This window comes from Acanthochromis polyacanthus, chromosome 11 (genome assembly GCF_021347895.1).
Source record: "Acanthochromis polyacanthus isolate Apoly-LR-REF ecotype Palm Island chromosome 11, KAUST_Apoly_ChrSc, whole genome shotgun sequence".
Classification (NCBI taxonomy): domain Eukaryota; kingdom Metazoa; phylum Chordata; class Actinopteri; family Pomacentridae; genus Acanthochromis; species Acanthochromis polyacanthus.
Genome location: NC_067123.1, coordinates 14,081,388 through 14,097,723, shown reverse-complemented (window position 1 = coordinate 14,097,723; position 16,336 = coordinate 14,081,388). Strand labels below are relative to the sequence as shown.

Sequence of the window (16,336 nt, the reverse complement as noted above, 5' to 3'; positions counted from 1 at the left end):
TTTCCTCCATTTTCAATGACCAACTTCATTTATCTGCAATCTGTAACAAGACTCACTTTATAAAAGCTTACAAATGACAGTTGAATATTAAGATGAACTTCATGTCCTTTTGGGGAAATTTTCTTTGGATATGTTACCAGACTGAGGACAGAAGACACAGCATGACATCATTCCAACATAACAAAAACACAAATACACATAAAAAAATGTGCATTAGTAACCACTATCTGAAGATTAGTAAAATAATGCACAGCTCTTATCACCTCTATCCTGCTGTGCTCATTTAATTTTTTGCAGATATAGGTACATAGGATTTCTTAAATCTGTTCATTGTATTGTCTCACATATGGTAACTTACACTGAGACTGTAAAATAGAAGAAAGATAATGAGGGGTTCTTTTAGCCTGGCTTATGACACATTCCTCATCAACATACTGAACATGTGGATGTATGTCTTCCTGTAACATTTTACACTCTTTATGATAGCCTGGTAAAACAGAAGTCATCCCAAGTTATGTTCTTTAAATGAATGCAGATGGGGAAAAAAAGATTGCATGCTAGGAAGCTCCCACTACTTTTTCTTTGTTTACCATAATTAATAATGATAAAAATAGAGCCCTGCTGCAGCATTATCGCCTCCAAGTATAATATTCCGTCATTTCTTTAGTTGTTCTCTACTTATATGAAGATGAAAGAATAGCACACTCAACAAATATGACATTCTTGTCTAAAGATCTCCAAAAGATCTGAACTTTAGAAAACTAAAAAATAAATAAATAAATAAAACAATGAAAGAAGCAGGACTTGACAGCGTTTCCTTGAAAGAATTGTCTTTCAAGGACATTTATCTTTTATTTGTTCTGCGGAGCAAGATTATGATAACCAGCTGTGGCTGTAGCTGTCACATCCCACTTTCGGATGAAAAGGGTAATCACTGCCACTGCAAGAACTTGGTGCACAGCAGCCAATGGGCACCTTTATTCTAATATGGAAAGTGAAGTGCAACTTCATGCCTCTCTCTCTTCTCTCGTTCTCCCCAGAGCCCTCATTAGCAGCTACTGTATTATGGTTCAGGAATCTACCAATAATTGCTACTACACATCTGCACCAGCATGTGTTTACACACATCGCGCACACTAGACCCACAAAAACGATTGAATATAAATACTAAATTCAGGTCATGATCGATTCAATAATTAAAGTGAATTTTTACATATTTCAGTTCCCCAACTTAAAAAATGATGCAGAAACAAAGCTGCTCATCCACCTACCCATCTGCTGTTTCAGCTTATAATTTTACCAGTGAGTTTTTAGAGCATTCTGTCCTATTTTCTCATTTTTTTCTATGGTCTCACTTCAAATTACTAAGAAATTTTCCATGCCTTCTCCACTTGCCAATGAATTGCACGGTTCCGGGGGACTAGATATTTGAAATCTTATATAAGATTCCCCAAAAATATTATCTAAATAATAATGTTTCTCTCAAACTGTTCTGTTTCATGCATTTCACCGCAACAAATGTTTCCTTTTCCAGAAGCTGCCTCAGAGAATACATGAGCATGATGGAAGTCTGTATTTACCATGTCCTTGATTAAATGGAGTTAGGTGCCAATGAACATAAATGCAACAGGAAAATATTTTCCTCAATCTCAGTTGTTTTCTGTCTACACCTTTCCCGAAAAACTAGAAACATGTTGAGCATTTTTTCAATGACACACTATTCCCTTCATTCATTTTAGCATAGTCTCTGACAATTGAGCACCATTCAAGCTGCAAGTACAAAAGATCAGCAAAGTTTATCTTTTAATTCACTTGGCTCATGGTCAATGTTCTGAAACTCAGCCAAAGCCCTTTCTACACATGGGATAGGTAACATTGCTACTTTATCAGTCTATTTGTCATTCAGACATACTGTAGATCACTTTAAAGTTAATGTTGTTAAGCCTGGAAAGATAGCTTAATGACTTTTTAAAAAAAAATACACTTTATAGAACAAGAATTGCTTTTTATTTATCTCTAATATAGGAAAACAAGAACAATCCCAGGTTTCTCTTAAGGACTACCCAGGCTAAGAAAGAGTCACAGCCCTGTGGAGCCTTGTGTTCCTTTAACTCTTAGTACTAATGACTTTATGACCTTTTTTACCATTAAAGTTTATACTATCAGAGAAAAATTCATGTATATGTCTTTAGGTGCACTGGCTCTTGGGGCGTCCATAGAACCAGACTTGTATTTCGAATACTTCTCTGCTGTAAAATCTCTCAGAGCATACATCCATAGTACACCCTTCTTCTAAACCAGTAACATGTCTGTTAGATCCCATCCCAGCCTGACTCTCTTCCCTTTAATTAACACTGCAGGATTAAACATCATCAACTTCTCTTTACATACAAGCTATATATCCATCCATCCATTCTCTATACACCGCTTTATCCCCACTAGGGTCGCGGGGGGTGCTGGAGCATATCCCAGCTGACTCGGGCGAAGGCAGGGGAAACCCTGGACAGGTCGCCAGTCTGTCGCAGGGCTACATATACAGACAAACAATCACACTCGCATTCACACCTACGGGCAATTTAGAGTAACCAATTAACCTCATCATATTTTTGGACTGTTGGAGGAAGCCAGAGTGACCAGAGAAAACCCACGCATGCACAGGGAGAACATGCAAACTCCATGCAGAAAGATCCCAGGCTCAGGCCGGGATTTGAACCAGGGATCTTCTTGCTGCTAGGCGAAAGTGCTAACCACTACCTCACTGTGCAGCCTCAGGCTATATATGCAGGCTTTAAAAGTTGCTATTATGAAACCACTAATTTCTATGGCAGCTTTTTATTTTGAATTACATCTTCCATTTCCACAGGACCCTGAAAAGCACATCACGTGGTATTAAAAAATAAAAGTATTTAGATGTCTGACAAAACTGTTGCCACAATTTCTAATGGAGCTTTAAAGTTTTCAATCATAGCTGAAGTCCCATGTCTCATTATTTCTTATTTCATAGTTTTATTGGATTTCACATTTTTCTTTCCATTTGTGACATAGAGCTGAAAGTCCTGAGTTTCTACCTGCTGGCAGAATGAATCCTGAAATAAAACTTGGCGGACTGTTAGTTAGCCTCTGTGTTACATGATATGGTCCGTCTTTTTCTCAAGAAAGCAATACCCTCTATACACCAATCAGCCACAACATTATGAACACTGACAGGTGAAGTGAGTAACATCAGTCATCTTGTTATAATCCAATGTTCTGCTGGGAAGCCTACAGTCCTGACATTCATGTGGATGCCTAACATCCACATTAAACTTGGCGGACACCACTGTTCCGCAATGGTAAAATAAAGAAATAAAAGGATCTGTCTTGCTGTTTAGTTCAAGTCACTGTGCGTGGGTGCGTGCGTGTGTGCGAGTGAGTGAAAGAGAGAGAAAGGCAGTAAGGTCCCTCAGGCACTGTTGTTCGTATAGCTCATATTCTCTTCCAGCACAGTTTTCACCAGTCACCTGTGATGGAACCCAGGGAAAAGCAGCTACGTGTGTATAAGAACACAATGAAATTGCTTAGAATTGCACAAACAATAGAGAAATACAGCAAATACAGCAATTACAAGCCTACTAGGCCCACAGAGTAATAGCTCAAAAGGAGCCAGGTGTGTGTGCAGCAATCAGTGCTGAATAAACTGACCCACATCCCACTGAACACGGTCTCCAAACAGAGCAGAAACATCTCCACTTATTTGGTAATTAGCGAATGGGTTCAGCAGAACCACATCATTACTGCTGTTCCATGTATTTTCTCATCGCCAAAGAATTTTTATCCTTAAAATTTCTCACACAGGCACTGCTACAAATAAGTAGAACTGTAGAACAGAAGAGCCCGACATCCGTTTTGACTAATGCATTCAACTAATATTAAATATTAATATTAAAATACTTCATGGTGATACAGATATCATCTAAGAATCCAAGATGATAGCAAATAGTCCTGATCTTGATTTGGAATATTGTCTTAAAAGTTTGATGTGCCCAGAGATGCAAATGGAGTCAAACAGTACAAACAGGAAAGCAAAACATGTGATGAATGCTGTATTTTGCTAATGAAACCGATAAAAAGCTTTGCAATTTTCAGTAGTAACATCAAAGAGAATATGCAGCGCAGTCGACACTGTTAGGATCGGCACATGCTTTCAATGTATGATACATGCCACACACCTGCTCTTCTCTTTATATAAGCTGGATCCCCAGCTCCGACTAGATATGCAACAGCAAAAGTTGATGTCCCTCAACAGATAAGTCATTATGCAGTTTTACAGCTTCAAGATAAATATACTCTTCAAAAAAGCAGCAGGGCTGCAGAGTGGGTAGTGGTTAGCACTTTCGCCTTGCAGCAAGAAGATCCCTGGTTCGAGTCCCGGCCTGAACCTGGGATCTTTCTGCATGGAGTTTGCATGTTCTCCCTGTGCATGCGTGGGTTTTCTCCAGGTACTCCGGTTTCTTCCCACAGTCCAAAAATATGCTGAGGTTAATTGATGACTCTAAATTGCCCGTGGGTGTGAATGTGAGTGCGGTTGTTTGTCTGTGTGTGTGGCCCTGCGATAGACTGGCGACCTGTCCGGGGTGTCCCCTGCCCGAGTCAGCTGGGATATGCTCCGGCGACCCCCGCGACCCTAATGAGGATGGTGCGGTGTATAGAGAATGGATGGATGGAAAAAAGCAGCAGTTTTGTCATATTTCACTGTTATTCTGCTTATATCTGTGTAACATACCTGGTGAGTGCTGTTCACTGCAATTTAAATGATGTAACAGTAGGATCAGGCAAGTGCATCAGACCCAAGATTTTAACATTATATTACAATGTACGCTTGATCAGAAGACTTACTTGGAGTGGCGTGACAGACAATGAGTTGAGATACTGAGATTAAAGGGACAGATAGAAGCCAGTGCTGTGTGACAAATTGCATCAAACATTATCCTCAGGATCATATCTTTTATTCCAATCTGAGCACACTAACATATTTTGACTTACATTTTCTGAGAGCATGATTTTCTTATTTTCTTTATGTCCATTGTGAATAAGTGTGCAGTGACCTATTTAGAAATCACAGAAAAAAGATGCACATCATGATGCCAGAACTTACTCACTTTCTTACTTAATCATCTGTTTTTGAAGTACAATCTGTAATATTTCTCATTCAAATGTCTAAAAACAACTATGCTGATTTCATACTGTATAGTTTGTTTCCCTGCCTACTTACATGATCCAAAAGGTTTTCAATAATAATCACACCTAGAGAAATGTGTAATTTTATTCAATGTAACAGTGTGTTTTACTTTGATGACCTGTCGATGGCCCAATATTCCCTGTAGCTGAGGAAATGCTTGTAAACACCAGATAATGGTCAAAGAGAGTGGAAGGAAGAAGTCTGCAAGCCTGCTAGTCACTGCTGTTTTTTGTTTCTGTTGTTTATACTGATCCCTTGTGACAGATCACAGTTATCTTAGTATGATTGTGATCAAACGTTAGCTGAAGTAGCTGTATGGCTAGTAAACTTATTAAATGGTAAGTAAACAATCAACATTGCATTACTTGTGATGACCTTAAAAGCAGTTTTAAGCATATGTGTACTCACCATCACTGTTGACACACTGGACTTGAGGGATTTGGGTTCCTGGTCCACATTTCTTCTCATTGTCAGGGATACACTCCTCCAGTTTAACCACCAGCCAGTCAAAGCAGCTGGGGTCTTCACACGGTATTGCCTCCACTAGGTGGGGGCAGTTCCCTGTCCCACCTGTCGGCTCATTGACTATCCTCCTCTTTCTCAGTTTGAAGCCTGTTGGGGAACAACAAAGGCCCAATAAAGTGAATTAAAGTAAACCAGTCCAACGCTAATAAAACACAGCAGCCACTCTTTCATCTGCTGAACAAAATATCCTGCAATTACTAAAATAACTATGTGCATTTGCAAGAACATTAACTTCACTCTGTGGTCATAGTGTGCTTCTGATGATACCATAATATTGCATTTATTGTGATAGTCCATAAATGCTGAAGTTGACCAAATTCAAAGAAGAATTTTACTTAATGACTGTCATAACTCACCTTTCATTAAATTATATTTTATACGGTGACTTTGCTTGCAAGAATCCATTCCATTAATTCAGTGTGTGTGTATGTGTGTGTGTGTGGGGGGGGGGGCGGGGGGCGCGGGGGGGGGGGGGGGGTTGTTCTCACATGTGTGCCATTTCCTCTGCTGAAGGGCAAGAGATTCCATGACCCAAGTCCTGAAGAGGGGGATGTTAACTGCAACTCAGCCAAGGTCACCAACCCTCTAATCCACACTTCTGCTCCAGCCTGATAAGGAAGCTGAGCCCCAGAGTGCCTAGAGCATTCAGGTAGAGGCAGCAGAATCTTCCCTTTCCACATAATTTTTGCCTCTCTTTTTCTCTCAAAAACCTTTATTTAATCAGGCAGGTCAGCTGAACATGTATCACCATGTGTCTCGTCCCACTGAAGGAGGTTTTATCTGTGAGGGCAGGGGGTTGTGGGGTTTGTATGAAGGAAGATTAGGCTTGGGGTGCAAGGAATTCAATTCTATCAGGCATCACTCACTTGTTATCTGGAGGGTGTATCATGAATGGCATAGCTGAAAGATAGAGGGGCAGCACAGGCTGCTGTCAGAGCTAGAGGCTTCATTTTGACTGAACACATATATTGAAACAATCGAATGATATGATCTATCCTTCAAATGACAGCTCTGGATGGGCTGTACAAACACTCCCAAGTATTGGTGACTGCACAGGGTAAAAAAAAATGAGACAAATCTTATACTAAATCATAAATACCATTTGGGTGAAATAAGTAATCCCTTTTAAATTAAATTTTCACAACAAGAATGAAGGAAATTTTTTTAATTTTTTATCTCTGGATACATACTTCTTATCTTGCATCATCTACTGTGTCCTAATAAAGTGAACTAAACTATTTCACACGCTTAATTTGCAAGTGCCACCCAGTGGATTCAGTCAGCTATGGCTTTTACATCAATTCCATGAATTAGCCAAACTAGAGCATGAAAACTTCTAGAACTTTTTTTTAAAAAAAAGGACTCTTTAAAATACTGGTGTCAGTACTATTTATGTTGAAATTCAAAATCCACATTCACCAAAGCATGGTCACATTGCAAATTATTATATTAAAGATATTGTGTGAGCTGACTTATCCATCCATCAATTCTCTATACACCGCTTTATCCTCACTAGGGTCACGGGGGGGGGGGGGGGGGGGGGGGGGACTGGAGCCTATCCCAGCTGACTCGGGCAAAGGCAGGGGACACCCTCGACAGGTCGCCAGTCTGTCGCAGGGCTTGAGCTGAATTATGTAAATTTAAAATAGACAAGTGTTCAACTATTTATTCAACATTGTCAGTGGTGGCCTGTATCCTATATACACATATGTCCTACTATTATACTTGCCTAGTTCAAACAACCAGGATCGCAACTTGGCTTACAATGCATTGTAAAACATCAGGACTCTTGAGGGTTTGGAGCAGCTGAGTATGTCAGTCTGCAGTAATATTTATCAGCTACAGTGTAGAGCAGCCAACAGTGTGACAAACTTCGTATCATCAGATTTAACACAAATTGACACCTTTGTAGCTGCTATTGATAAATATATGTACTATTACACAGTATATATCCATTTGAATGTCATTTAATTAATAGTATAAATTTGCTCTTTGTGATATCTTAAGCAAATCAGTTTGTCTCAAATCCAAGGATAATCACAAACTGTATCACTGCTCGGGGAATATGTTTTGTCATGTAGAAACACGATGATGTGTGTATATATGTGTATGTGTATATATCCAGTTTATATTTAATATAAACTGGAAAGGTGTGTTCCACTGCACCCAGATTACAGATGGTAAACTGTCTCTCATTCATATGGTCAGCAACAGATGATATAAAGCCAGGAGAATCCATTCTGACTATGTTATTGGATTATGAAAGTCAAAGTACACATAGTTAAGGAAGTGAGTTTTCTGTACACAATGTACAGTACACAAAACAAGTGCAGAAGTGGGGTTGTGAGCAAATTAGCAAGTAGGAGTGGATCAATCACTAAGATGCATGGAGAAGAATTTACAGCCATCCCTTTCATTTGAGATGCTTCATTAGGGCAGAGTCAACATACATTAGTCATGGCGGACACCACAGTTTCAGGGATAATTAGGGTTGAAACAGCGACCACATCAACCCCACTGATGGACTAGCACAACCTGCCACAACAGCAAGATGAGGTGACAATACATTGGTCATTCTTTAGACCTTCCTTTAAAGATATTTTAGTGCAAAATTACATCTTGAAATAATACACAATACCATTTCTAAATAATTAGAGGCAAGGTGAGGACTTCATAAATCTGCACATTCTGGAGGAGGCAACAGCCTTTTAAATATTGACCATTAATACAGTGAAAAGTATCCATCCATCCATCCATTCTCAATACACCGCTTTATCCTCACTAGGGTCGCGGGGGGTGCTGGAGCCTATCCCAGCTGACAGTGAAAAGTATTTAGGGGTTAAATCAATGACCATAGAATGACATTAGGGATAACACATTATGTACATTGTATATGCCGACAAGCTGTACCAACAAAATAGGAAACTACAAAATTTATGATCACGTGAATCACTTGCAGTACTGCCGTACATCTGTAGGATCCACCAGCCATTATCAACAGTGAAACAGAACCAGGACAGAGTTTTGTTTATTCCCCCACCTAAAGCTCTGGGCCCTAATTTATGAAGCTTGCGTACACACAAAACAGGGCTAGAAAGTTACGTACGCCACTTTCTATGCAAAGGTTGTGATTTATAAAAGCAAACTTGGCATGAGAATATGAGCACCGGTGCGCCAACCTTGATGCTTGCTTACACACATTTTGGAGACAGAGGGAACGGCAGTGCCGGAGTAACCTTGCCAGCAAGTTGATTTCTCGTGATATTTGTGAGTTCACAAATCTGTCAAGAAACCGTCTTGCTCTGCTCCCGCATTCACTGTTCGTACAGAACCAAGTTGGTTCGGGCCAATCACGCAGCAGTATTCGTGTGTGGGGCGGGATATCCGGGTGTGAAGACGACACCAAGCGCCAGTAGATCAAAACAAACATGGCAACGGAGGACAACGATCATGTAGATGCTGCTATTAAGTCAGTTTTAGCTGAATCTCCTATTGCTTCTTTGAAGGAAGAACAACGAGAGGTGCTTTGCGCATTTCTGGATGGTAAAGATGTTTGTGCTTTTTTACCTACGGGTTTTGGTAAGAGTTTAATCTACCAATTGGCTCCGCTCGTTGTGAAGATCCCGCGATTGGCTAAAAACAAACCTGTCAGAGGCGGGACATACTGTTGCATTGTCCAATCCGTGCCTCTTTCCTCCGAACGGATTTACATGGAGCGGTCCCAGATTGATATTGTGGAGTACTATCAAGTACTACACAATTATTAATCTGGCTATTGCCAGGTTAGTGCCGGAGGGTGAAGTGGTGAATTGAAGCCGGATTGATCTCAAACCTTTATTGTCATCACATGTTAGACTTGTTGCGCTGGATAATCATAAACCCTCATTGTTGTAGATGTTCCTATAGTGTGCCATTCGGCCTACGACTGTATTTGCAGAACTTCATATACCAAACATCCATCTTCAAATGATATAGGGCTGTGGATGACACTGATTGATTACTAATCGGGAAAAGGCATGTGACAATCAGTCCAATCACTGATCAAGCGGATAAATAGTGGGTGACAGCCATGCGTAATGTGGCACAATGGATGTGCTGGCATTGCTGGAAGTCACATAAATGGTAGGTTAAGAATGGAGAGAGATTTCAGGGATCACGGAGATTTCCTGGCCCATGATGATGACTGGCTAATAAGCCGATTTAGATTCCCCAGAGCAGTGCTCTTGGATCTATGTGCTGAACTGGGCCCTGTCTTAGACCGACCCACCCACCGAAACCACGCCATCCCGGTACAGACACAGGAGCTGACCACTCTGGGGTTTCTGGCGACCGGCTCCTTCCAGTGGGAATTGGCCGACAGGTATGTGTTTTATATGACGAATATATGAGGTTACATTTGTTGTCTAAATCCCATTTGGGTCTGATATACAGTTAAATGATGTCCTTTAAGTCTGTGATATCACAACCATCCCTCAGCGCAATAATGCCAGCTGTTTTGGATGGCATTATAAACATGACCAGTCAATACATCAGGCTTCCTTACACTGTGGGTGAGCAGGCCAACATTAAATGGCAATTTGCAGCAATGTCCGGTTTCCCAAATGTAATCGGCGTAACTGACTGCACTCATGTTGCTGTAAGGGCTCCAAAGATGAATTTTTCTAAGTGAACCGTAAAAATGTACATTCAATTCGTGTACAAATTATTTGTACATTGGACATGATTGGAACAAATTTAGTGGCAGGGTGGCCTGGGTCGACACATGACTCATTCATCCTGATGCACAGCAGTGTAGGGAAAAGACTGCAGGCCGGCGCTGCGTAAAATGCCGTGGATCACCAGCTTATTTATATGCAGATACATTCATGAGTTACTTTGCATTGACCATTCACGGTAAAATCTGGGTGTGCTGTGGGCGGGATGTGAGGTGGATCCACCTACACAAACTTCCAGCTGGTGTGTGATTTATAAAGGGGAAATTGCGTGCAGCTGTGTGTACGCACAGTTTTATATATCAGAATTTTTTGGCATACGCCTATTTCAGATTTTCGGCGTACGCAAACTTTTAGTATGGATCCTACGCAATGTTTTATAAATGAGGCCCCTGGAGTCCTAGCACCTCTGCAGCCATAGGATGGAGACGGGCTCCCCTTTTGTTCAGTGAAGCAAGAGGTACACAAGGATACCACGCCAGATATGGGAAATGTCTGTAATGGGGGTGCGAAGCACCGAGTCAGCAGGAAGCGAGGCCGAGAGCCGATGTTAAAGGATTTTCCCCAATACAGACCTCCAGGCTGTGTATTGGACATAGACTGTATATATAGTGGACGAAGCATCTGGCTCCACAATTGAAGCCAACCCGGAAGTGTCAAAAACTTGCAATATCACGCTGTCCGCTAGGGTTGGCTCCAAAAAGCTTTTGCTCCATAGACCCCAATTCATTTTTGGAAAAAATAAAATTTGATAGACTGATTTTCTACAGCTCAGGATTTTTTTCCTGTTAGTTTTCATGGTCAAAATGAGAGATCAGGTGGCCGATCTTAAAATAAATCAATACTGAATTTTAAATAAATTGTTAAAGTTGGCGGAGCCAGGGGGCATGGCTATACTTGATAGACAGCAACAGAAGCCTCTGCGGTAAAATGTGGGCGGGATAAGAGAGTCCTCAGCCAATCCTGCCCCTAGTTGCTCTCCGGTCCAGTCTGTTTGATGACGCTTTTTATGTCACTGGCTCCAAAAAATCCAAAACGGCGACCAGGAAGTAGCAAAATCCGGGCTTCATTTTCTCGGCGTTGAAACCAATGGGTGACGTCACGGTTAGTTTACACCTGGTATTGGACTTGTCTTAGCAAGAGACTGGCTCAAAACCCCAAGTACCACCAAGTCTCCAAGGAACCAAATTGATGGCAATAAAAATTCTGACTGATTCCTGAACCATCGAAGGGAACAAGTTCAGAAACCTGGAGGAACACTTCAAATACATTCCATTTACAAACAAAAGAACTCTGGACTCACCTAAAACCTAACAAAGACAATCGTCTCCCAATTCTGGACAAAACTCCTTTTATGTACATCCATTTCACTGAACAAGTGAACCTTTCAATGACTTCAGGATTAATCTACCTTTTGCCTTACTCTTAATATTTTATTCCTCCTGATTAGTATCAATGTCATAATTTTAACATGTCTGCCAATTACATATGAGCATGTCTGGTATCATTTTAATCAGCTATCTATCAGTAATGCTCCTAGATAAACCATGCCCACCAAATTTCAATATTTTGGAAAGTTACAGAAATTACCTGAAAATGTAACTCTGTGAGGGACATCTGGACATCAGCCCTCCCTGACGGAGGATGTACCAGACCCCTGCTGAGTTAATGATATGCAAAGGCCCACTTTAAAAGACCACATCTGAAAGCACCATTTTGAGTTCTCCAGAATTTTGAAGTCAACTTGCTATCCATCACTCTGAGGCTCCACTCTGTCCACCGTTGTTCCGACCCGCTTTCACAGGCCGACCGGACCGCACGCATCATCGTCACCTTCATCATCATCATCACGGGCACGCAAGTACCTTTCAATCACTGAATACTTGGTGCATTCATTCTGGAACCTGCGCCTGTGAAAGTGGCTGCAAAGTTTGGTGTCTCTTAACTGTTTTCAGTTTTTGCTGTATTTTTGCTATATTTTTTTAAATATTTTGTTGTGTTTTATCGACTGCTGATGGAGGTTTCTGCTGGGAGAAGAATTTATTTAAGAGAGGAGCTTTTTTCATTGAGACAGAACAAATCTGGACAGCAACATCCAATTCCAGTGGACATCTTGAGGTGTTTTCGTGGTTGCCATGCTGGTGCAAAGGTGAAGGCTAGGAAATGGAGATACAAGCCCTTTCTTCCATCAATCATCATGGGAAACGTCAACTCTTTGCCAAACAAAAGTGACAAGCTGGAGACGTTGGTGAAGGACAAAACATACCGTGAATGCAGTCTCCTGTGTTTTACTGAAAGCTGGCTGAATCAGAACATCTCAGACTCAACTGTGGATCTGGCTTCACCCTCATAAGGTCAGACAGAGTTGCTAAAGCTAGTGGCAAGAAGAAAGGAGGCGGTCTGGCTTTATTTGTTAACCAGAGATGGTGTAACTCCTCACACATAACGGTTAAGGAGAAGTTGTGTTGTCCAGATATTGAACTGTTGGCAGTTGGACTTCGGCCATATAATGTTCCAAGGGAGTTCAGTCACATCATAACAATACTTGTAAACATTCCACCCAAAGCAACTGACTTGGTTCCATGTGATGTTTTGCATGATACTGTAGCTAGAATACAGACTCAACATCCTGAGGCACTTGTAATAATATCAGGAGATTTCAATCATATCAGCCTCTCTTCTCATCTGACTGGATTTACACAGTTTGTTAACTGCCCTACCAGAGAGAATAAAACCCTAGACCTGCTGTATGCCAATGTCAAAGAAGCTTACAGAGCTACTGCCTTACCACCACTGGGCAGGTCAGATCATAACCTTGTTTATCTGCAGACCTGTTACAAACCTTGTGTGCTGAGACAGCTTGCAACTAAAGTGCAGATCAGAAGATGGATTCCTCCAGCTAGTAAAGCTCTAAGGGATTGCTTTGACTCAACAAACTGGAATGTGCTTCTGGAAACAGATGAGGACAGTATGAAGATTGACAGACAGGTTGATTGCTATACTGAATACATCAGCTTCTGCAGAGACACAGTCATACCTGCAAAGACTGTTCGCTGTTTCCCCAATAACAATCCATGGATCACAAGCGACATAAAGGCAATCCTCAACCAGAAAAAACAAGCTTTTAGAGATGGTGACAAAGAACCATCTCTAAGAAGTGCAACATGAGTTGAAGAGGAGACTGAAAGTGTCAAAGATGGAATACAAAAAGAAGATGGAGAGGAATTTTCAACACAGTAACATCCGTGATGTGTGAAGAGGAATCAATACCATCTCTGGACACAACAATAAAAAGAGGAGGGAAATACTCTGATGACACTGCTATCGTGGCATGTATCAGAAATGGACATGAAGCTGAATACAGAGATCTGACAAGTGTCTTCAGTAAATGGACTCACAAAAACTACCTGCTACTCAACGTCTCAAAGACAAAGGAAATGATCATAGATTTCCGCAGATCCAAACCCCCTCTTCAGCCAGTGAACACCTGTGGCGTGGACATCGAGATGGTGACATCATATAAATATTTAGGTGTCCACCTTGATAATAAGTTGAACTGGTCTACAAACGTGGACTTCATCTACAAAAAGGGCCAGAGCTGACTTTATTGCCTCAGAAGATTTCAATCTTTTGACATCTGCAGCAAGATGTTGCAGATGTTTTATCAGTCTGTGGTAGCAAGTGTCCTGTTTTATGCTGCAGTCTGCTGGGGAGGCAGCATAAAACACAAGGATGCGTCTGAACAAACTGATTAAAAAAGTGGGCTCTGTGATTGGAATCATATTGAACACACTGGAGGATGAGGTGGAGAGACGGGCACTGAGCAAGATGGAGGCCATTCTTACAAACATGGATCATCCACTTCACATCTGCCTCAATGAACAACGAAACATCAGTGGACGGCTCCTATCCCTGCGCTGCAGGACCGAAAGATTTAGGAAATCTTTCCTGCTATCAGCAGTCAGGCTATTCAATTCAAAATTAAACAGATAAGAACCCTGACAACTGAATTTCCCTTCGGGGATGAATAAAGTGATTCCATTCTATTCTAATCTATTCTATTCTATTCATTCCTCTAAATTCTTAGATTTCCTAAAACCATTCATTTGGCAAACTTTCACATTGGCATTTCCCAAAAGTTATGGCTCCTTTGAGGTGTGGTCTTCTAATTCCTTCCTCCCAGAGCGCCATATTATAACGTAATATTCTCCCAATATTGCGTTGTAATATAGCACTCTATTCCTTCCCTTCCCTGTCATTCACATTCTGCTTATTGTTTGTTTTGTGTTAGTGTTTTGTGTTGTATGTGTGTTGATCTGATCACCAGATTAATTTGTTCTGTTTGACTGAAACCTGGTTGCAGCAGGAAGAATTTGTTAGCCTAAACGAATCAACTCCCCCTAGTCATATTAACTGTCATATTCCTCAAATCACAGGCCGAGGAGGAGGAGTAGCAGCAATCTACCATTCTAGTTTAAAATTGAACCAGTGGCCTAAACCTGATTACAGCTCATTTGAAAATCTCACTGTTAGTCTCTCTCATCCAAATTTGAAAGCTCAGAAACCAGTTTTATTTGTTGTTATATATCGTCCTCCTGCTCCTTATTCTGAGTTTTTATCTCAATTCTCAGACTTTTTATCTGAATTAGTGCTCATTTCAGACAAAGTTATAATTGTGGGTGACTTTAACATTCATGTTGACATAGACAGCCTTGGGGCCTTACAAGAGCTTTTAATTCATTATTAGACTCAATTGGGTTTTCTCAACATGTAAATAAACCAACTCATAGTTTTAATCACACTCTTGACCTTGTCCTGACTTATGGCATAGAAATTGAAGAGTTAACAGTATTTCCCCAGAACCCTCTTCTTTCTGACCATTTTATGATAACGTTTCAATTTAAAGTAAAGGATTGTTTAGCAGCTGAGAACAAATATCATTACAGTAGGTGTCTGTCTGACAATTCAGTATCTAAATTTAAGGAAATAATACCCTCACTGTTTACTTCAGCAACATCTACTGATAAATCAGAAGGCAAATATTATTATTTTACCCCCACAGAAGTGGATTATTATGTTAATAATACTTCAGCCTCACTGCGTACAACTCTTGATAGTGTTGCACCTGTAAAAAAGAAAGTTATAACTCAGAGAAGACTTGCTCCTTGGTATAATTCCCAGCTGCGGACTTTAAAGCAGGCATCCCGAAAGCTGGAAAGAAAGTGGTATTCCACTAATTCAGAGGTAGTGTATGTGGCTTGGAAAAATAGTCTAGTAATCTATAAAAAAAGCTCTTCGTAATGCCAGGACAACTTATTATTCATCTTTAATAGATGAGAACAAGAACAACCCTAGGTTTCTCTTTAGCACTGTAGCCAGGCTGACAAAGAGTCAGAGCTCTGTTGAACCTTGTATTCCTTTAGCTTTAACCAGTAACGACTTCATGAGCTTCTTTACACATAAAATAGTTCTGATTAGAGATAAAATTAATCTGACCCTTCCTACAAATGTCACAGATGCTTTTGAATTGGCTGTTAGACCTGATGAATCTTTAGAATTCTTCACTCCTATATGTCTCTCTGAACTAATTTCAACAGTTTCTACATCCAAACCATCAACATGTCTTTTAGATCCTATCCCAACTAGACTCTTCAAGCAGATTTTACCTTTAATTAATTCTTCAATGTTAGATCTGATTAATCTCTCTCTAGTAACAGGCTATGTACCACAGGCTTTTAAGGTTGCCGTCATCAAACCTTTGCTTAAAAAGCCCACTTTAGATCCAGATGTGTTAGCTAACTATAGACCAATATCCAACCTACCATTTCTCTCTAAAATTCTGGAAAGAACAGTTGCAAATCAATTATGTGAACACTTACAA

At 40.6% G+C, this 16,336-nt stretch overlaps 1 protein-coding gene across 1 annotated transcript in view; it reads right to left on the bottom strand.

Moving 5' to 3' along the window:
- Positions 1-16,336, bottom strand: part of LOC110960248 (thrombospondin type-1 domain-containing protein 7A-like) — a 157,162-nt gene that overhangs the window by 105,711 nt on the left and 35,115 nt on the right. Inside the window, exon 3 of the mRNA XM_051955557.1 lies at positions 5,627-5,830. Within this exon, the coding sequence (XP_051811517.1) occupies positions 5,627-5,830 (204 nt within the window). The remainder of the gene's footprint in view (positions 1-5,626; positions 5,831-16,336) is intronic.